Raw genomic sequence first — 20,553 nt, 5'->3', positions numbered from 1 at the left:
TTGCCAAGAGGTCTCGAAAGCACGTACAGGTAGTCCCCGAAATACACGGTACCTCTTATACGCGCATTCGGAGATACGCGGTTTTCTAACATTTGACAGTTCTTTGAGCAAATTTTACTGAATTGACGCATCAATTGTAAAATGTCTAATAATTACGCTTTTAATCAAGTGTTAAAAACCATTCCAAATGGATTTAAATTGTTATATTCAGTCCGAATCATATAACATAATTAATAAAGGGGCTAAAACTATCCGCTGCTTCAAGAGACCTGAAAGATTCATTCAGGTTCGAGAATCTGCATCAGATTTATCCAGCACTACTTCTGACATGTGAGGCTAATGTTGTTTTTATTATCATTATTATTATTATTATTATTATTTTAAATAATATGGGGAACTTCACCTGGCCATCTTTTTAAAGCCCTCAAGATGATTAGCCATGGCAAACATCCTTGGATGCATGTTGTTTTGCGATAGACGAACATTCGGAGGTAATAACTGATTTAGCTGCGGATAGGTCTATTTATTGAGAAACGGCATTGTTCACACTAACAAACACTCTAACGTAGGGAAAAAATATGTAAACTTCTATTTTTTTAAAAATAGTTTAATGCGTCTATTTCGCTTTTTATAAGAAAGTAGCACTGTATTTGAGTGTGAATAGCTACCAAAAAGCTGTCTATGAAATTCTGAAGAGGCAAAAGAACTCCATCGGAACCAAAGCCTCTCTAAAACCATACAAACAACAACATAGAGAAATTCTGATGTTCTTTTCAACGCCCGTTACGGCATCAATGGAAGCGCCCGAATGTTTTCGATCGGCCTGCGTTATTCTCCTCCTGTCAGCTGGTTTGGTCGGCAAAAGGGTGCTGGGCGTGTAGGGCTATAAATTGATACCAAAACATTGCGTTGAACAACTGCTACGGACCTGTCAGACGTGTCACCGTCCGAGCAACCGAGCCCGGCTGTCAAGCCCCGGCTCTATTGCATCCGATGACGAAAACGGTGTTTATCGCATCAGCAAACCGGAAAATAAGGGCTATTGCATCTTGTTTTGCGTGAGTGAGCGTGTATTGCGAAACGGGCCAGGTATCTACTGGTTCCCCCATTTGATTATCAGTTGTCGAGTGGCGGTGAGAAAATAGCAGTGTTTTGTGGCATTCCATCAATCGAACGAGAGAGAGCGAAAGAGACATGAATCAGTGGATAAAGGAGGAGCTGTCGAAATGTCTGCACTTCGACATACCGGACGACCTGATCGCGTAAGTATCGAAAGTAGTCTCGCTGCTGCCATCTCTGACACACCCTGAATAACAAATCTCCCGTTCCGTGTGTTTTTTCAGCTACATCCACACCATCCAGAATGCACACGAGATTGATGGCTACTTCCGGACGCTGCTCGATTACAACAATCCGCAGCATACGGCCTTCATCCGTGAGCTGAAGGTGCGGCTCGGCCACGACACACCCGACGGGCTGCCGGTGATGAAGCCTCTCACCACCGGCAAATCGGCCGGCAAGAGCAAACAACAACCATCCGCCTCGTCCGCAAAGCAGCAGCAGCAGCAGCAGCAAACGAAACCATCCAAAGCGAACCCGCCAACGTCCGGGGCGTCCAGCTCGAAACCTACGCCCCCGGCCCCGGAAGCTTCGGGCGGCGGCGGCGGAGGCGGCAGTAAGAAGAAAACCAAGTACGTCAACCTGTACGGGCAGGACGGGGAGCTGGCGGACGTGGTGCTGCTCAAGGGGCGCCATCACTGCGACTGCCAGGCGGGGAAGCACCGGCTGGTGAACAACTGTCTGCACTGCGGCCGGATCGTGTGCGAGCAGGAGGGCAGCGGGCCGTGCCTGTTCTGCGGCAGCCTGGTCTGCACCGAGCACGAGCAGCGGCTGATCGAGAGCGCGTCGCGCAAGGGCGACAGCCTGCGCCGCACGCTGATGGAGCAGAACCGGCCGGCCGGCTGGGAGGAGGCGCTCGCCACTCGCAACCGGCTGCTCGAGTACGACCGGAACAGCGAGAAGCGCACGACGGTGATCGACGACGAGGCGGACTACTTCAAGACGCACTCGGTGTGGCTGTCGGACGCGGAGCGCAAAAAGCTGGAGCAGCTGGAGGAGGAGCTGCGCGAGAAGCGGCACGCGAGCCGGCTCGCCCGGAAGGTGACGCTCGACTTTGCCGGCCGCCGGGTGCTGGACGAGGCGGCCCTGTCGACCGAGGACGTGGAGGAGATACTGCGGCAGGCGTCGCTGGTCGAGGCGCCGGTCAGTGGCGGTGGGCGGGGCAAGGAGAACGTGCAACCGCCCGGGCAGCACCCGACTGGTCAGGATAGTGAGGACGTGCATCCGACCCTCATTGGTCCTGCACCGACGGTAACTATACTTTCCTATTCCTCACCAGTGCTGCAAAATGTCATAAGCATCACGAGATGTTCACCAACGATAACAATGAACATATCCGTGGTAGCTTCATGCTCATTGCTGATACACAATGAAAGTGCGTCATGAGATACAAAACGCGACATGCGAGTGTTTGAAGCAAACTCGATACTCTGACTGACAAGCTGAACGTAATGCCTCATGATAATAATCATGACATTTTCTGGCTGTGAACAGTGCTTCCAGTCACCAACACTCATGACTGAAACGAAGCACAAATCAGCTCACGTACACAACTTCGATGATTAGAGGTGAGACTTAAATAGTTGGTGGATCAATCACATGCTTGGTAAAATTTTGTTTAGCACCCAGCTCTTAATCACTCACTTGGTCACGACTTTTTCTGTCGGTGATTATCACGCCATTCTTGGGATGTACTTGGCGTGTGATCCCAAGTCACAAAATGAGCATGCTTTCTCACTCTGTCTGGTTTGATGGTCTGTCGGGTCAGACAGAGCAAGAAATCCCCTCATATCTCCCATGACTATCGTGATAATCATCGACTGAAAATGTCGCAGCCAAGTGACGACCAAGAGTTGGGTGCTAAACATAATGTCACCAAGCATGTGATGATCGCAACAACTGTTTGAGTATCACTTTTGATCATCACAGTAGAGCTCGTGACACGCTGACATGATATTGTGTTTGTCATGCATATGTCAGTGACATTTTGCAGAACTGATCACATTAAAAAAAAAGTCATCACAGTGACTGACCAAGCGATGGTTGCAAAGATGTCACGAAGCATGCATTGGTCACACTAATCGTTTTGAGTATCACCTCTGATTATCACAATTGAGTACATGACGCTGACATGGATTTTGTTTCAGTTAGACTTTTTTTTATGACATAGACAGTGACATTTTGCAGCACTACTTCTCACACTCCAGGCACAATAAATGAGTTCTCTCTCGCTTGATTTCAGTTCGTCGACGTTAGTGCGGGCGCACCGGCAGTAGGGCGGCCGGCCAGCAGCACCACCGGGTACGATGGCGTGTACAGCCGCGTGCAGGACAAAGAGTTCCTGCAGATGTCTGACCTGCGCCACTGCCTGTCGATGCACCAGCCGTGGGCGTCGCTGCTCGTCGCCGGCATCAAGCGGCACGAGGGCCGCACCTGGTACTCCTCTCACCGCGGCCGGCTCTGGATCGCGGCGACGGCGAAACCGGCCGACCCGGAAACGATCCGCGAGCTGGAGTGCTTCTACCGCACGCTGTATGGCGACGAGGCGGAACTCCAGTTCCCCACCCAGTATCCGGCCGGCTGTCTGCTCGGCTGCGTCTCGGTGCAAGACTGTCTGCCGCAGGAGGAGTACCGGAAGCAGCACCCGAACGGCGAATCAGACAGCCCGTTCGTGTTTGTGTGCGAGGAGCCGCAGGAGCTGCCGATACGCTTTCCGGTCCGGGGGGACCACAAAATCTGTAAGTGTGTGTGTGTTATGGGCTAGTGATAGGTAAAGTTGGCTAATATCGAAGTCGCCCGGAGTCGGAGTCGTCTGAAGTTGTTCAGAGTCGTTCAGAGTTATCCAGAGTCGTTCAGAGTTATCCAGAGTCGCCGCAAGTCGTCCGGAGTCGGAGTCGTCTAGAGTCGTCCAGAGTCGTCCAGAGTCGTCCAGAGTCGTCTGGAGTCGCCCAGAGTCGTCTGGAGTCGCCCGGAGTCGGAGTCGTCTGGAGTCAGAGTCGTCTGGAGTCGGCTGGAGTCGTCCGGAGTTCACATTCCGCGTGTATTTCGTATACAGGCATTTGTTTCCGGATCTGGACTCTGGATGACTTCGGACGACTCTAGACGACTCCGGACGACTTCAACTCCGGACGACTCCGAGCGATTCCGGACGACTATGGACGACTTCGGGCGACTCTGGACGACTTCGCACGACTCCGGACGATTCCAGACGAGTTGGGACGACTCCAGACGTCTCCGGACGTTTCCGGACGACTCCGTACGAATTCGGACGACTCCGAAGTCAAAGAGCTCATCACTAGTGTGTACCGGTGTGCGTTTGCGTGCTAATTTGCTCATTGTTGTCCTTTTGCCTTCCTTTCTTCCCATTTCTGCACACAGACATGCTGGATTCGGGCATACACCAGGCGGCGGTCAAAGCGTTGCAGCGGTTAGCGAAGCAAAACAAGCAGCTGGCCGACTGAAGCACGCGTCCTACTCCAGTCGGATACGACTCGGCATTGATTGTGTATAACAGGGAGAAGTGCTAAATAAAACATCGCATCGCAAATAATCGCAGCAGTTGGTTTGTTTGTTCGCAATGACGTTTATGTATTACTGTATTCGAATATCATTATTACTACTACTCCTATTGCAGATTGCTTGTCACTTGTCGTAATATTCCTATGTAAAAAAAAAAAAACAATACAAAACAGGACGCCACTGACAGGGGCGTTAGCAGGAGAATCGGGGGGCGAAATTCTGTAATTGTTACAGTTTTAACATTTCGGCAAGCGATTTGGCTTCGGGTGATAAGGGAAAGGGATGCCAGGCGAAAAACGGGAATGGTGGGAGAGGGCGGTGGCGGCGGGAGGAATAGACAATACTTGACACACAATCGCGCACAATCTGAATCCGGTAACTAGACAACTTGCATTTCACTATGATTATGTTTATCCATGTTATTTATATATATCTTTCTTCCTCTTTCTCTCTCTGCATCTCTCTCTCTTTCGCTTTGTGTAACATTCTCGTTTTGCCGTGGGTCGGGGGTGGTATAGTAGTACCCCATTCCCCCTTACACAATTTACGCTTAAGTTACTTAACTGTTAAGGAAAAAAACAAAAACACAAAAAACTAACAAAAAACGGAAACATTGTGTTGGTTTTTTTTTCAAGACAAAAGTGACAAAACGGAAAACACGTGTCTTAAAATACAAAAAGAAAATATGATGCAGTGCAGTTGCCTGCTGGTGTGGGGGGGGGGGATGCAGTGGGCAGTGGGAGAATCACTAAAAAAAAAGAAAAAAACAACGACTCTGCTTCTTCTCCGGCTTACTCTTTGCTGCGCGAGCGCAACCACAGGCAGAGCAGTGCGCCGAGCCGGAAGAGCACGATCAGCGCAAACAGGCAGGCAATGTCGAGCGCAAAGTCCTCCACGCGGAAGTTAAACGTCTCGAGGATGATCTCGCCCGACCGCGGGCAGGTGACGTTCGCCCGGGTGCACGCAATCTCGCCGTCCACCACCGTGCTCCACTGGTTGATGAGCAGCGCCTCGTTCGCGTACCGGAACCAGGACAGGTAGGACAGGTACTTGAAGTACGCGGGCACCGAGGCCGAGTTGAGGAAGAAGCCGCCAAAGATCAGGAATGGGATGACGACCGGCGGCCCGACCGACAGCGCCATCGAGATCGAGGAGCTGGCGCAGGAAATCAGGTAGCCGAACGAGGTGGACACGTTCGCGACGAGCGTGACGATGAACAGCGTGGTCAGGTAGTGGGTGGCGCCGGTCCGCAGCCCAATCATCGGGTACGTGATCGAGGTGAACACGAACGGCACGGCTATGAACAGCGGCAGCTCGGCGATCGTTTTGCCGAGAAAGTACGTATCGACCCGGTACAGCCGGGAGCGCTTCTCGCGCAGAAACACCGGCAGCTCGGCCGAAAACACGTTAATGACCGCGAACACGTTCTGGAACGTCATGTTGGTGAGGAAGAGGAACAGCGAACCGTTGATGTTCATCACGCCGTCCTGGTCGAGCACCTGGCCGAAGTAGATCGAACCGATCAGGGTCGCCACCATCTGCGGGGGGAGGGCATGAAAAGACAAGAAGCATGGCAAGCAGATGGTTAGTTTCGGCGGAACGGAAGACACGCGAATCGGACGGCCCACGACCACCTACCGCTGTCTGGAGCAGGCGCACTTTCACCAGCATCGGATCCTTCAGCACGCTCAGCCACGAGCGCCAGAGGATGCAGTAGAACTGCGTCCACCAGCTGGAACGGTAGCCGGTGCTGCCGACGCCCTCCACCTGCTGCAGCATGTACGGCTCGTCCATGCCCTTGCCGGCGACCGAGGCCGTCTCGAGCACCTCGCGCGCGATCGGGCTGACGGCAAACGAGTCGCAGATCTTCTTGATCATGTCGCGGCACTCCGCCTCCTTGGCCGGTGCGATCGCGAGCATCTGCACGTAGAAGTCGGCCGGGTTGTAGTTCGGCGGGCAGGGTATTCCCAACCTGGCGAGAAGGTGATACAGATTGAAATGGGCAGGTATTAGAAATAGGATGTTGAGCGTGATCATTGCTGGAATTGCAGGATGGAGCAGAAAAATGTACTAAAAGCTTCAGGCTTTGTTATTGGGTATGTTTCTCTTATTGATGTCTTAACAAAAGTGATCATTAGTGCCCATTGCAAGAGACTACCGAAGTAGTAGGATGACATTTCATCTCCACATATGAGATCATAGTGTTTGTTCTTAAAGCATTCAAAAGTTTGAAAATGCCACATGCATTCCTTGCATCTCTTATAGTTTAGTACTAAGTCTTGGTCTGAATGTTTGCCAACATATCTGAGGATCGAAACACTTTCTTACAGCAAATTAAAGCGCCATATTATGACGTGGTTATCGTATCAAAAGAGTCCTAATCGATAATATAGAAGGATATGCCTACTACCCAAAAAATCCTAAGATGAAAGTAAGGAGCTTCCTGGCATTATCCTGAGAATACCATAACAGAGTGTCTTTGAGGGTCGAACTGTTGTATTACAGTAGGGTTAAGCGTCCTATGGTTATAGGCCGGTCTCGTAGTACAGTCGTCAACTCGTTCGACTTAACAACATGCCCGTCATGGGTTCAAGCCCCAAATGGACCGTGCCGCCATACGTAGGACTGACTATCCTGCTATGGGGGGATCAATAAGTCACTGAAAGCCAAACCAACAAGTAGTGTGGTACAGGCAGGCCTTAACCGGCAACGGTTGTTGAGCCAAAAGAAGAAGAAGAAGGTTATAGGACCAAAGGAGTCCTAATCGAACGTACGACGTATGATCTAACAGACCTTCTAATAGCTCTTGGATTAGTCCAATGACCGCATATGTTCAAGGATGAACACAAGAAGTCCTAAGGTCAAGATTCTCAAGTCTGTCAGGGCTTCGGTATAGGTTTGGACTGCGTGATCTGACGTCCTGACGTCATCTTTATAATGCCACTACAGAATGTCTTGGAGATTCCGGTGCTATTGACACATCATCTGAACTCTCAATGACATGACTTTATAATCTGTCATAGTAAAAACGAAGAATCGATTCTTTGTATTCTATGCACATTACGTTTCAAAGAGTTCCAAAAGACTCCAAGCTTCATCAGATGATTGGAAAAAAAACTCTGCAATAAAATTGAAAGTCATTTCAACAAAAGCTGATAAGAGCCTGAGAGCCTGACACAGCAAAAAATGATGCTCTTTAGAGTGGACGAGACGAAAAAAATAAAAATTTCGCAACAACTTACTGGGAGAAAAACTCCGCCGACTGGTAGGGCGACCCGAGAAAGGCGACCCGCCCCTCCGCCACCAGCAGTATCTTGTCGAACAGGCAGTACAGCTCCGAGGACGGCTGGTGGATCGTCAAGATGATGGTTTTGCCCTTCATCGCCATCCCCTTCAGCACCTGCAGCACGCTGTGGGCCATGAACGAGTCGAGCCCGGACGTCGGCTCGTCGCACAGCAGCAGATGGGGATCGGTGAGCGTTTCCGACGCGAACGCGAGCCGCTTCCTCTCCCCGCCCGACAGCCCCTTGATGCGGCCGGGCGCGCCAATGATCGTGTCCGCGCACTTGACCAGCGACAGCTCCTGCAGCACCTCCTGGACGCGGTGCTGCTTCACGCTCGCCGGCACATCGCGGCCCATGCGCAGCATCGCCTGGAACAGCAGATGCTCGCGCGTCGTCAGCGACGGTATGAACAGGTCGTCCTGCTGCACGTAGGCGCACCGGGCCCGCAGCTGCTCCGCATTGACCGGCACCCCGTTCAGGGCGCGCACCGCGTTCGGGGAAATTTTGACGCCGGGCGGCGACCGGAACGCGAGCGCATTCAGCAGCGTCGTCTTGCCGGCGCCCGAGCTGCCCATCACGGCGAGCAGCTCGCCGCTCTTCGCCACCCCGGTCACGTTCTTCAGCAGGTGCTTGCGCGGATTAAAGTCCTTGCGCTGACGGGTGCAGCAGTTGCGCAGCCGGGTGCAGAGCGGCTCGCGCGGCTTCCCGTCGGTCGGCGCCTCGCCGAACACGTCGATCTCCTTCCAGGTGTAGGTGAGCCGCTCGCACTGCGGTATCTGGCCCTTGACCGAGCCGTAGCTCTTCGGCTTCCACACCTGTATCAGCGTCGCCTTGTCGTTCGTCAGCGTCGTGTTGAGCGCATCGTCCATCGACTGGTCCTGGTAGCTGCTGCTGCTGTAACGCTACGCGCCAAAGAGACAAAGAGGGAAGATACATTAAAGATTAGCATGGTGTTGGGCAGGTTTGCAGAGACATACGGCTATCCCAAGCAAGCTTCCAATAGCTAACAGCGACTCGACCACAACACCTACGTCGGGAAGGAAGGGGGAATGCAAGCGCAAAAGCCTATCGAGACGCACGTGGCTGAGTGGCGCTCAGAGATCTCAGTCAAGCACATGAGGCATGGGAGAAGTGGTAGTAGCATCGGGAATGCCAACGGTTGGTAACACAAATAGCAAAGAGACAGCCCCAGCACACACAAACACACACAGGACATTACGTATGAGGTAACGGGAAAGTCGTAATTTCTCGATTCACAGCTTAACCGCCACGTGCATTCGTAGATCTCGCGCTGTAAGCTCATCCCAGACGTCCGGGAGGATGTGAAGAGAGTGGATGGTCGGGAAATTGAATGCAGAGAAGAAAAGAGAGAGAGAGAAAAGAGAGACAGAAAAGAAAGCGCTAGGACCAACGTTATCTAAACTCCAACTCCCCCAATGCACGGATGGTGGAAACTACCGAAATTCAGGAAATTCCATCAGAGGGGCGAGATTATCAAGATTCTTCATCTTCACAATGTTTGGAAGGTTTCCGCTGTTCTGGAAACGACGGCAGAGCGACGGCACATTATCAGCTTGGAGCGATAGAGCATTTAAAAGGAAGACAAACAGTCTGTCAAACTGTCCACAATCACCACGATGACCCACACTTGCATTGCTGTGGAATGTGAAATGACATCTATAGAATGGTTGTGCCTGTACTACCTCTTGAGCAGTGCGTCGTAAGTTCCTCTCAATGGCAGAAAGATCCGTTTAGACATTGCAGTAGTTTACTGGTTATAATACATCAATGATCTGAGCTGGATATGAGTATCATTTGAACTCCTCACAGGATCTATTTAAAAGCATTATTACATTTCATAAGGATTTCAAAGTTATTTCATACTTCTGATGACTTGCTAGAATTCTGTAGCTGAACCTACAAAAAAAAGGTAAGAGAGAGTGCAATCCAGAGAGGGACTGAGCAATTAGGTTCCTTATCACTTCCAGGCTGTCGGTTGCCATTCTGCAGCGCCTATCGTTACATTTCTGCTCTGATGCTACAAAGCAGACTCAAATGTTACCAACGATGTGATCGACCGATCGGCTTACAATTACTCTGTGTGCTGTGTCACACATATCTTCGCGTGGTTAAAGCCTACTAATCAGTCAAAAGTTTGCCGCAATGACAACTACTTTGTCGGCAGTGTTTTGTTGTTTGTGCGGGCGGCAAGCAACACAACCTGAGCCTGCTGAAGTTACTAATTGCCTTACAGGACAGGTCCTCTCTTTTCGGTGGGCCGTTCTCGTGAGTGCAGCCAGCTGGAAATGGTGTGTCTGATGGGGAACGCAACGCCATGGGTAGCATGAGCTGATAGTTCGATGGGCTTCACAGCCCGGCACATTCTCCAAACCCCAGTTTGTGTGTTTCTGTGTGCGGTAAGTAGGAGAACGCGAGGAAGGGAAAACCGCAAACGAATTGGCGAGACATGCATCAAAACAAAAACGGCACAACGGTAGGGGAGTTGTTTTCACCGGTGGCGAACGCATTGCTGCGGTTCGGCCAGCCTACCAGAGCAAGGCCAGAGCAGAGTTGTGTTTGATTGTACCCCAAAGTATGATTCTACCGGTTCCCTAAATGTGGTTGTGGTGGCATGTGCAGTCCAGTCGCATCCAATCATTTGGAAATTCGGGCGACAGATCAAACAAAACAATAAACAATAAACAAAAAGGAAGAATTGTGGCTCCGGCGCAGAGGGTTTCTCGCCGTTGGCTGTGTTTGGCAAACAGATGTGGTTTCTCGCGCACTCCATAACGCGTTTCCGATCCAGATCTTCTGTGTTTGTTTTTGTGTGTTTGTGTGTGTGTGTCGTGAGAGGAAAACCTACAACTACCCGTAGCGCAAACCACGCTGCGGGGAGGGAGGACATTTTCAATGCTACTTCCACCGGCAATGCTACCTGTTTGTGTTTCGCTGAGTTTCGGTAGAGATTTCGTTTTGATGAAGAGACAGAGAACAAATGAGAGAGGGAGAGACAGAGAGCGAGGCAGAGGGAACCAGCCCGGAACACCCCCGTGAGGCTCCAGCCTGTCCGGGTTTCCGTGCGTACAGGCGCAGTGAAATTAGATCCCACGCCGCCACCTCAAACCATCATTGCTCCGACGTTGTACAGGCTTCCATTACGATTGCACACACCTCTCGATCCAAGGGATGAATCAATCCAGTGCGCAGGAATGCCGACTGTAGCAGTAGTAGTACGCCCCCGCGTACACCCGCGCTGAACTGTTTCATAATGCCCGCGCGGCCTAGCGATCCTCAACACTTTGTACGGCGTCTTCCCAATCGGGCGCGACTCCTCGCCGTCGGTGTACGGGCACATTTTTCGGGCTTTCGTGATAAGCGTTCGGCAACATTGTGCTGCGCCTTATCAAGCCGAGCAGCGAAACGTATACAACCGGCAGCATCTATCTCAGTAGTAGCAGTGTTGTTCCGTTACGGTGCACTGGGTACGGTCCATATATTTATATATAAGCATCCACGGTTCATCAAACATCGCCGTGGCCTAATGGGGTATAAGGCCAGCGCAGAATCAGCCATTCCAAATTAATTAGAGCCCTCCCCGTGCGGACCTCCGGCTGCTCCGAGATGCGTGATAGAACGAGCGAGACGAGACACCATCTCGTCGCCGCCATGTCAGTGGACACCGTTTGCAAAACCCTAACCTACATCTAACGCTCAGCGCGTTAGTTGAGGTTATGGTTAAGTGCGGATCGGTGTGTAACCTCACACCGTCTACCCGAGGGGACGGGGAGGGGTTGGTTCTGATGTTCAATAAGCCGTGGCGCGCACCAGCTGCCAAACAAATGCACCTAATGCACACGACGCCTTCGCGACGATCCGATGTTTCTTTGAGTTGTTGTCAGGCTTCATTATCCCAACCGACAGGCCAATGCTTCCGGAATCGAGGCGCCGACGATGACGATGCCTGGCCGCAGATGCAAGGGGCCCGAACCTCCGGAAAGCGAAAGCCGTTGGTTCGACGGCCCAACGGCAACGTGGGCGGAGCATTGGATCTTTTGGATGACTTGCGTTGGAAGATCAGAAAGCTTCCTCGGATTGCAGCAGATCATATGTACTCTGTGCCCATCACCATCGTGTACGGCTTATCTCAGGGACGCAATGATCCACGTCCCTTTTCCCCTTACGGGCAAGCAACACTGCAAGCAAGCATCACGATAGATGCACACGAACTGGTTCACGGACGTCTTGTTGTTTTTTTGCCGTTCGGCCCCAAGAATTGAGTGTTGATGGCGATGCGCGTTAGTCATGTAAGATACGCTTCTGGCGTAATTGCGCAGTGCGTCCCGGAACTCATGCAGCAAAAGCACCGGAGCACCATTCCTAGCACCAAGGAAGGGTGGCGCCTAGTAGGTTCAAGGCAACCGATGGTGATGACTTGCAATCTGTGAACAGTGGCGTTACCCTACCGGACTTACCCGACTGGAGCTGATGGTGGTTTTGGATTCGGCGTCCCCATACTGGTCGTCCGTGTTGATCGTCATGCTGCCTGCGTCCCGAGCGTTTCGGTGTGTCCACTCTGGTGTCTCCCACGGGGAAGGTTGTGAGGATACTTTGCTGACCACTCCACAACAATGTCTGGTTGTGGCAACTCACGGCTGCCCAGGCCACTTGGGTGGTAGGAGGGTATGTGTTCCTGTATTTATTGAAGTTAAAAGAGAAAGAGAGAGAGAGCAAAAATACAAGAGATTAGACAACTGCTTTCCCCTCTCACACGTAACCTTTTCCCCCCCAGGTTTCTCCCTGGGCTGGTGCGCTATCAGCGCAACACAGGCCTATATGCGCATTCCGCACTCCCTAATGAGCTTGCGCTCAATGCTCCTTTTTGATGAGCCCCTGTGTCTTTCGCTTAGGCTTTATTAATTCAACACCGTATCTCGTACTCCAAAGGCTGTTGGTTGTTTTGCTTATTTGTTTTGAAGCTGTGTACTACCTCAACACAGAAAAAATTCTCCTCCGCCGGGTGTCTTCGGTGTATGTGTGTCTTCTGCGGCGTGCCGGGTTCTCCCGAATATCCGGAACTTCCCGAAATTCCTAAGTGCAGTGTGCATAAAACAACTATTCGGGGAAATGTTTCATCATCATCGCTTGCTTGCTTCCGATTTCCGGTCCCAATTTCACAACCGTCTGCAGGTTTTTTTTTGTTGGACGAGGCGGGCGACCTCTAGACTTAACCTCACCTGTTTTTTTGTCTCCCGTCCCTCTAGTCGCTTGTCTAAAATCCAATCAAACCAAACTTCGAGATGACGCAGACCTTTTTTCCCCTCGACACGAAAAAAAAGGTACTCGAGCATTCCAACAAGAACACACACAAAAAAAAACAACTCCCAAATGCGCTTCTGATGCTTCTGGGCGTAGCGCGCAAGATTGTTAGTTAGTTCGAACCACCCGGGATAATCTTGTCCGTCGGAGTCGCGCCCGTAATCGGGAAGATACTTTTTTTGTGTGTTTCGTGTGTGTGTGTGTGTCGTCTTGCTGCGTTTTTTTGCACTTTCTTTCGCCCCATTGGAGCTCATCGTTCGATGTCGCTGCGCTCCGCGCTAACGATGGGTCCGATTTTTGGCCTCTGATACGCGCCCTAAGTGCCGGCCTGTACGTGATTAGGACTTTATTAAAAACGGTCGGTGTCGTCTTGCAATCAATCGCTGTATCAGTAGTACGGTTTGGGGTTGGTAGACGATCATTCCTGTATTAATTACTGCTGGAGGGCATTGTACATGCGAGGTTATGGCTTTTTCCATTTTTTGTTGTTGTCTAGGATGTTACATTGTATTAGCATTCTTCGCGTGTGTAGCCGCAAAGGAAGCAAGCACACCGTAGAACCTCAGGTTGCGGTTATACATATATCCTGTTACAAATCTTAACCCCCGTACGAAATTGCAAGAATACTTAGAAGTAGTGGAGAAAGCCTTTCCCTCGTAGAAACAAATGGGGAAATTTCTTTATCCAACAAACACATACCAAAAAAATATAGTAAAAAAAAAAACCGGCCGGTTTCTTCGCGTTCCGGGAAATGCCGAGGAAGCCCCGAGGAGCCTCACCTTCCCCCTCCCACTGTCACACCGAAAATGAGCGCAGCCGCCTAGAGCTGCCGCGGGGTGTATCCGTTTACACTGGTTCGTGCGCGGCGGCAAAACTAATCCGATTGGCTTTCTGACCCATTCCACTCATCGTCCCGTTTGCGCGGGCTTCCCTCCCCCGCTGGCTAGTGAATGTTTGAGTTGCACCTTTTTTTTGTCGTAGTTGTAGTTGTGCTGTGGAAAAATGTCTAGCGCACGCGTTCCGGAAAATGCCAACCACCAATCTTCGATCTAGGGCTTCCCCTCTCTCTCTCTAGGGCCTAGGGTTTTCTAGGAGGCGTTCGACTGGAAGATCCGTTTCCTTTTTAAGAAATACAGGCCTATCGGTGTCACTCTAAAAGAGTAGAATCCCAGACTGGCTGGTGTGTAAATGCAGTGTAATGTGTTGTACACCACTGTATCGGTTGCTTTGCCCCATTTCTTCGCCGTTAGGAATATAATTTAAGAAGAAATCTTTCCATTTTTTTTCTCACTTTAGCAAAAAAAAATTATAATAATAAAAAATAGAACATTGATAACAGTTGGGCTTTTTTGTGTCGTTGCGCCATCGTCATCCCAGCCGATCGGAGGAACGATCGAAACTCGTGGTAGTGTTTTTGATATTTTTGTCCTTTTTTCCTGTATTCAGCGCGCGTGCCGTGGTTTGCACAGTTAGTTGAGGTTGATCGGATGAGATTGGCACAAACGGGCTGGTTGGACATACAAAAAACCCCAGCCCCAATCATTGCGCTTGCCTTGCTGCGGGCTTCCAACGGGATTGGCAATGGCGCAAAATGGCGCTTTCCCCGCCTGCATTTGATTGTAGAGTTTTTGTTGGCAATGTGGGCAATCGCCGGCAAGACGGGCGAAATCCTTTTCCAGAGAGCGGGTCTGAATGTGCTGCGCGTGCCTGTCCGGTACTGTCTAACACGCTCTTCCACGTTAACCGTTTATTCGATAAGTTTGCTAAATAATATATGTAGATCGCATCACTATTCCATAAAAAAACACACACACAGACACACTCACACTCACACAAAACTCTGCTACTGCTAGTGTTGAATTGTAATTTGTAAAAATAATAATAATTATAAGAACAATAATCGTCACCTTTATTTTATCGACGCGATTTTGGGATTCGCGAAAAAGTGGGTTTGTGTTTTTCGTTCCCTTCGAAGCTGTGCAACGGCCACCTTTAACACGCCACGACACTGCACAAACACCCGCGGCACACTCTTATGCCCGCACTCCGTATTGACCGCACAACCCGTTGGTACCGTCGGTTAGTCTCGAGGGTGGGGAGTTTTTTTTTTTTTGGTTCCGCACAACACCAGAAACAGCTCTGCGAACACGGCGCGCGCGCTGCAACTTTTGCCACTGCTTCTCCGGGCAACGATCGAACTGGAATGAACGCTGGGGCACCACTGCGCCGGGTAAGAAAATGAACCCAGAGGGTCCTCACACACGGCTGGCTCTGTGTGTGTGTGTGTGTGACCACGCACACATGCGGTGCTTCCTTTCCTAGCCGGTGGAAGCGATGCGTTCCGGCGCGAGTGCCTTCTCCCTCGTAACCCGTCCCCCGTGCAGCAGCCCGGCGCTCGCCAGTACTCATTCCCATTCAGCCATGGGCCGCTGCGGTGACGGCTCTGCCTTATCAGATGGGACGGACGCGGGTAGGTTCATTGGCACGATCTGCTGTTCGATTACTAAATGCGATCGCTCTCGGACGCTCTCGCTCTCGATTGGTGTGTGTGTGTCTCTCTCTCTCTCTCTCTCGCTCTATCCCTCATTTCAGCTGTCTCGTACAGGGACATCGGCTCTTTATCGAGGGAAAAAATAGACGGCCCAGCCGGCCCATCGTGAAGGTTCGGTTAGTACGTGAGGCCACTATCGTGTTTTTTTTTCTACACGTTTGACAGCTCTCAGCAGGATCAATCGCTTGCAGCACTCAAGCGGAAAGCGCGTGAACTAGATAGGAGGTACTGTTGGTGCTACTAAAAATGGGAAAATATTGTTTCCACATCGTGGAAGTTGATCGTGCTTATATTGATGGAATATTATTGTTGATTAGAACTACTAAGACGGAGAAGAAAATCCGACTAACCAATGCTTAAAAATAAAGGCTGAGATAACCTTACTAGATATATATGTGAATAGAGACATACACATTTAAACGGAGCAACAGTAACATCGAAGTCAAAAAAGCAGTAGAACTTATTTAAAGCTTTGTACATAAAAATGAAAGGATCCTGAGCTCCTCTGTAAGTTCGGGCCCGGTCTATTTTGCAGAAAGTTCCGGGGGCGTAGTGCATGCTCGGAAGTAGTGATGTGCACTTTGCTCCTTGCACTCAAGACTCCGATCCAATTCCGACTGTTACTAGTCCGATGGCGACTGCGGCTGAATGGGAAATACTAGTTCCGCCCGGAGTCGGAGTCGTCTGGGGTCATTTGGATTCGTCCGGAGTCGTTTGGAGTCGTCCGGAGACGTCTGGAGTCGTTCGGTGTCGTCCGGAGTTGAAGTCGTCCAGAATGATCCGGAGTCATCCGGAGTCGTACCGAGTCGGAGTCTTCTGGAGTCGCTCGGAGTCGCTCGGAACCGTCTGGAGTTGTCTGGATTCGTCTAGAGACGTCTAGAGTTCACTTTGCGCTTGGAACTCCGGACGACTCCGGACATCTCGGGACAACTCCGGATGACTCCGACTCTGAATGACTCCGGTCGACTCTTGACGACTCTGGATGATTCCGACTCCGGGCGACTCCGGACGACTCCGGACAACTCCAGACAACTCCAGACAACTCCAGACAACTCCAGACAACTCCAGACAACTCCAGACAACTCCAGACAACTCCAGACAACTCCAGACAACTCCAGACAACTCCAGACAACTCCAGACAACTCCAGACAACTCCAGACAACTCCAGACAACTCCAGACAACTCCAGACAACTCCAGACAACTCCAGACAACTCCGGACGACTCCGAACAATTCTGGACGACTCTGGGTAATGCTGGACGGACTTTCCTTCCGAAGTCCAATTTTTTGCCAACTTCACTCATCACTGCTTCTTCTTCTTTGGCTCAAAATCCGTTGTCGGTTAAGGTTTGCCTGTAGCACTTGGGGGCTTGGCTTTCAGTGACTTATTGGTTTCCCCCCATAGTAGGATAGTCAGTCCTACGTATGGCGGCACGGTCCGTTCGGGGCTTGAACCCATGACGGGCATGTTGTTAAGTCGTACGAGTTGATGACTGTACCACGAGACTGGCCAAATCACCACCATCACTAGTCGGGGGGAATTAATCTTAAGAAGAGGCTCGGGTGCATCAGTTTTGCCTTTAATCAAATTTGGTACAAAAACTGCTGGTAACACAACCGCCCTTTCGCCTTTCTAAGGACAGCAGATCTAGAAGAAGCCGTCTAGTCTCATATGTTGGCGGCTGGGCCATATTCCATCTTAAGGTTCTAATAGCTATTCTTGTTATCTTTTTTTGAATACGTTCCACTTGATTGGATAGTTGTTAGTATGTGGAGACCATGTTACAACATTTAATTCAAGTATCGACCGGCCTAAGGCGACGAACATGTTCCTACTACTGAGGCAATTTTGTGTTTCAAAAATTCAAGAGATCTTTAACATCGTTGAGTAATACAGTATCCAATCCACTAAGATACAGGAACTGAATAATGAAGAATAGGACCTGAATCTAACTTCCCAAAAAACAAGAATATTATTCTCTCTACTAAAGTTGAAGAGTGCGCAGTGCATTATTTCCGTTAGAGGCCATAACATCATGGTATTACGAACTTCAAACAATTCAACACGCGTGCCTTATTATTCTTCCGATCAATAGTAGTACTGCGCTGCCTCCGGAATCACATCCGACCAAAATCAAAATCTATTGGTAAACCTGACAATTGCTGGCGATTTTTCCAGTCGCGCGTTACACCTCACCCTCACCCAGGCGTAGCCAAACCGGGCCAAACGGCTTGGCGGTGCGACATTTCGTCTGATAACGTCCACGGCATTCAATAACAAAAAAGGGGCAGCGTGTGTCGCGATTAAATTAAATTAAAACTGCCATAGTAACTGGTCCGCTTGCATACCAAAGGACAGAGCAAAAAACAAACTGAAGAATTCTTGAAATTAGTTCGGAGAATTTGTTTGATGCAAATGTGGATGGGATGCAGCTGGGAGCAAAAACGCAACCCCCCCATTTGTGTCGCTTTTCCCGCAATCAAAAGCATCATCAAGGCCCGCGTGCCTCTCGGTGGAGGGGCCAAAAAGAAACCGCGCTAGAGGAAGGCTACATACATGAGAGCTCAACGAAAATAGAAACATTAGCGTAGAAATCGAAAAGTTGTCGCAATTTTGATAATAATCCTACCAGATCGTGTGGCCCGCGTTTTTTTTGCTGCCGCGGATCGGTACGGCGATAACCGTCGGGTGTGCCGATTGCGTGTGCGCGATTGGTTTCTCTCGCAAGGTTTTGATACAAAACTATCGGAAATCGGTACACGCCTGCACCAACCGTGGCGAAATCCTTTCCTTCGCAGTGGGCTCAGTGCGGTACGGTGTGGACCTGCGCCTTTGATAGACTTGTAGAACGTTTTTTTTTTGGTTTGTTTGCTTCATTATTATGGATTGAATGTTTATCAAAATCTCCAACGCGGCTGTGTGTGCGGCTTAAATGACTTAATTAAGGGCGCGTGCAAATTTCCTGTTTGTGGAGGGTTCTGTTGTTTTTTTTTCTGTCGCCATCTTCGAGTGGCAGCAGCACGTTTCTTGAATGGTCACGATAGAGTATTTGATTATCGCGCACAGTAGCGTTAAAATTTAATCTGTTAGCGATGGTTTCTTGTGCAACAAACAAAGTTGATTGATACAACATTGCAACATATGAACGAAGAATACATTTTACGATGAATTACGCATTTGAGTTTTTGTTTGGTTTTTGTTTCTGTCTAATTTATATTGCGTTGCCCGTATTGAAGTGGTCAGCTTACTGTCGATTTTTAATTCCTTTCGAATTCATGTACAACAAAAAAAAACAAATAATACGAATGAAAGCAACTTAATTCAAATGAAATTTAAATTACACGTATGATATGATCAAATTTAATTTATTTTCTAGCTATGTTTCATCTTACATTCCATGTATGCTGGCCGTTATTATGACACTTCAAACTCGATGCTTACCTCTTAGAAGAAGAGCTTACCTCTTAGAGAAATATATTTAACCATATTAAATTCATTGTATCCATTTACATTTGAATTTATGCAAAGTTTCTTCTCCCCTAAAATCACATTTTTTCTCCGTTTGCTAACTTTGATGATACTAGATAATTTGACCAGGTTACACAGGGCTGCTAAATTTAAAAGATCCGCTTTACAGTAAAGAGTACATTGAAAACAATAGTTTCTGAACTCAAATAAAAGTAAGTACTCAAAACGATCCCTTAAAGAACCTAAAACCAACACCAACCCATACTTGTCCTGACACCATTACATCACCTTTTCTGGTTCAAGAGCTGCACATGACCTAATACCGGTCCTTAACCTGGTTACTGAACCTATGTCTATCCATAAACCGATACTGAACTCAAACCGGTTCTGGGAATAATAATGGTCATACAGGTCCAGGAACTGATCATGAACCCATACTGGTCCTAAAACCAATCATGAACCCATACTGACCCTGGAACCCATGATGAACCCATACGAATCCTGCTACCGATCATGAACCCATACTGGTCCCGGAACCGATTATGAACCCATACGGGTCCTGCAACCGATTATGAACCCATACTTGTCCTGGATCTTATCATGTACCCATACAGGCCGTGCAACCGATCATGAACCCATACTGCTCCTGGAACCAATCATGAACCCATCCGGGCCCTGGTACCAATCATGAACCCATACGGGCCCTGGTACCGATCATGATCCCATGTTGATCTAGAAGTAAGCTCCTGATTTCATTCATTTTGAGGAACAGTTCCAGGAACTGTTTCGGGTTTGGATTCGAAACGAAACTAGGACCTGGTTCAGGTATGAAACGGATACAATTCCAGTTCCAGTCAACAAACTATACCCGGGCAGTAAATGTGCAACGTAGGAATTATCGTAGGAAATAGCGTAAGAAATTTTGTAGAATTTGTATAGTGTGATTGAGGATCTTAATGGGACTTGATAGTTTAACCCGCAAGTCCAGGCACGTTAGTGTACGTGGCCTCTATCAATCACACCATACAGGTGCCTGGATATCTGTGTGTTAAAACTGCATACCATTCTTCCCTCTAGCGCAATGAGCAGATAGGTAAACCCCATTCCTGCAGTGGTTTATATATTAAACCGAAAGCCGCACAATCGGGTCGAGATAGAGATTATTTTCTAACATGTGCATCTCGATGGAAACCCCTGCATACAGATGTGATGGTTCATTCCCCAGCAAAGTTGCAATAAAAAGATCTCCAGCACCGCCGTTTCATAGCGCGTGTGTGTGAAACTTCCTATAGA

The 20,553-nt window shown here is 49.5% G+C and overlaps 2 protein-coding genes across 2 annotated transcripts; one reads left to right on the top strand and one right to left on the bottom strand.

Annotated features, from left to right (window-relative positions):
• The first annotated feature begins 618 nt into the window (after positions 1 to 618).
• On the top strand, positions 619 to 4,988 carry LOC121590342 (activating signal cointegrator 1). The gene is made up of 4 exons (XM_041909927.1): positions 619 to 1,262; positions 1,344 to 2,370; positions 3,362 to 3,857; positions 4,498 to 4,988. The coding sequence occupies exons 1-4, from the start codon at positions 1,195 to 1,197 to the stop codon at positions 4,578 to 4,580; spliced, it is 1,674 nt and encodes a 557-aa protein (XP_041765861.1). The 5' UTR covers positions 619 to 1,194; the 3' UTR covers positions 4,581 to 4,988.
• LOC121590336 (protein white) lies at positions 4,683 to 15,477 on the bottom strand. Its single transcript, XM_041909912.1, has 5 exons — positions 15,149 to 15,477; positions 12,398 to 12,615; positions 7,881 to 8,824; positions 6,277 to 6,610; positions 4,683 to 6,176 (listed from the first exon to the last, which is right to left on the bottom strand). The coding sequence occupies exons 2-5, from the start codon at positions 12,461 to 12,463 to the stop codon at positions 5,430 to 5,432; spliced, it is 2,091 nt and encodes a 696-aa protein (XP_041765846.1). The 5' UTR covers positions 12,464 to 12,615; positions 15,149 to 15,477; the 3' UTR covers positions 4,683 to 5,429.
• Positions 15,478 to 20,553: the final 5,076 nt, after the last annotated feature.

The sequence above is a fragment of the Anopheles merus genome, chromosome X (assembly GCF_017562075.2).
Source record: "Anopheles merus strain MAF chromosome X, AmerM5.1, whole genome shotgun sequence".
Taxonomy (NCBI): Eukaryota; Metazoa; Arthropoda; class Insecta; order Diptera; family Culicidae; genus Anopheles; species Anopheles merus.
The sequence above is the reverse complement of the archived record's forward strand: the minus strand, read 5'-3'. Positions and strand labels throughout refer to the sequence as shown.

What these genes read in the sequence shown, in the direction of transcription:
- LOC121590342 (XM_041909927.1), top strand. Translation starts at nt 1,195, where the DNA reads ATGAATCAGTGGATAAAGGAGGAGCTGTCGAAATGTCTGCACTTCGAC. An exon ending in ATACCGGACGACCTGATCGC is followed by an intron (nt 1,263 to 1,343) that starts GTAAGTATCGAA and finishes GTGTTTTTTCAG; the next exon opens with CTACATCCACACCATCCAGA. An exon ending in CCGGGGGGACCACAAAATCT is followed by an intron (nt 3,858 to 4,497) that starts GTAAGTGTGTGT and finishes TTCTGCACACAG; the next exon opens with ACATGCTGGATTCGGGCATA.
- LOC121590336 (XM_041909912.1), bottom strand. Translation starts at nt 12,463, where the DNA reads ATGACGATCAACACGGACGACCAGTATGGGGACGCCGAATCCAAAACC. An exon ending in TCGGCGGAGTTTTTCTCCCA is followed by an intron (nt 6,611 to 7,880) that starts GTAAGTTGTTGC and finishes CCTTCTCGCCAG; the next exon opens with GTTGGGAATACCCTGCCCGC. An exon ending in TGCGCCTGCTCCAGACAGCG is followed by an intron (nt 6,177 to 6,276) that starts GTAGGTGGTCGT and finishes CTCCCCCCGCAG; the next exon opens with ATGGTGGCGACCCTGATCGG.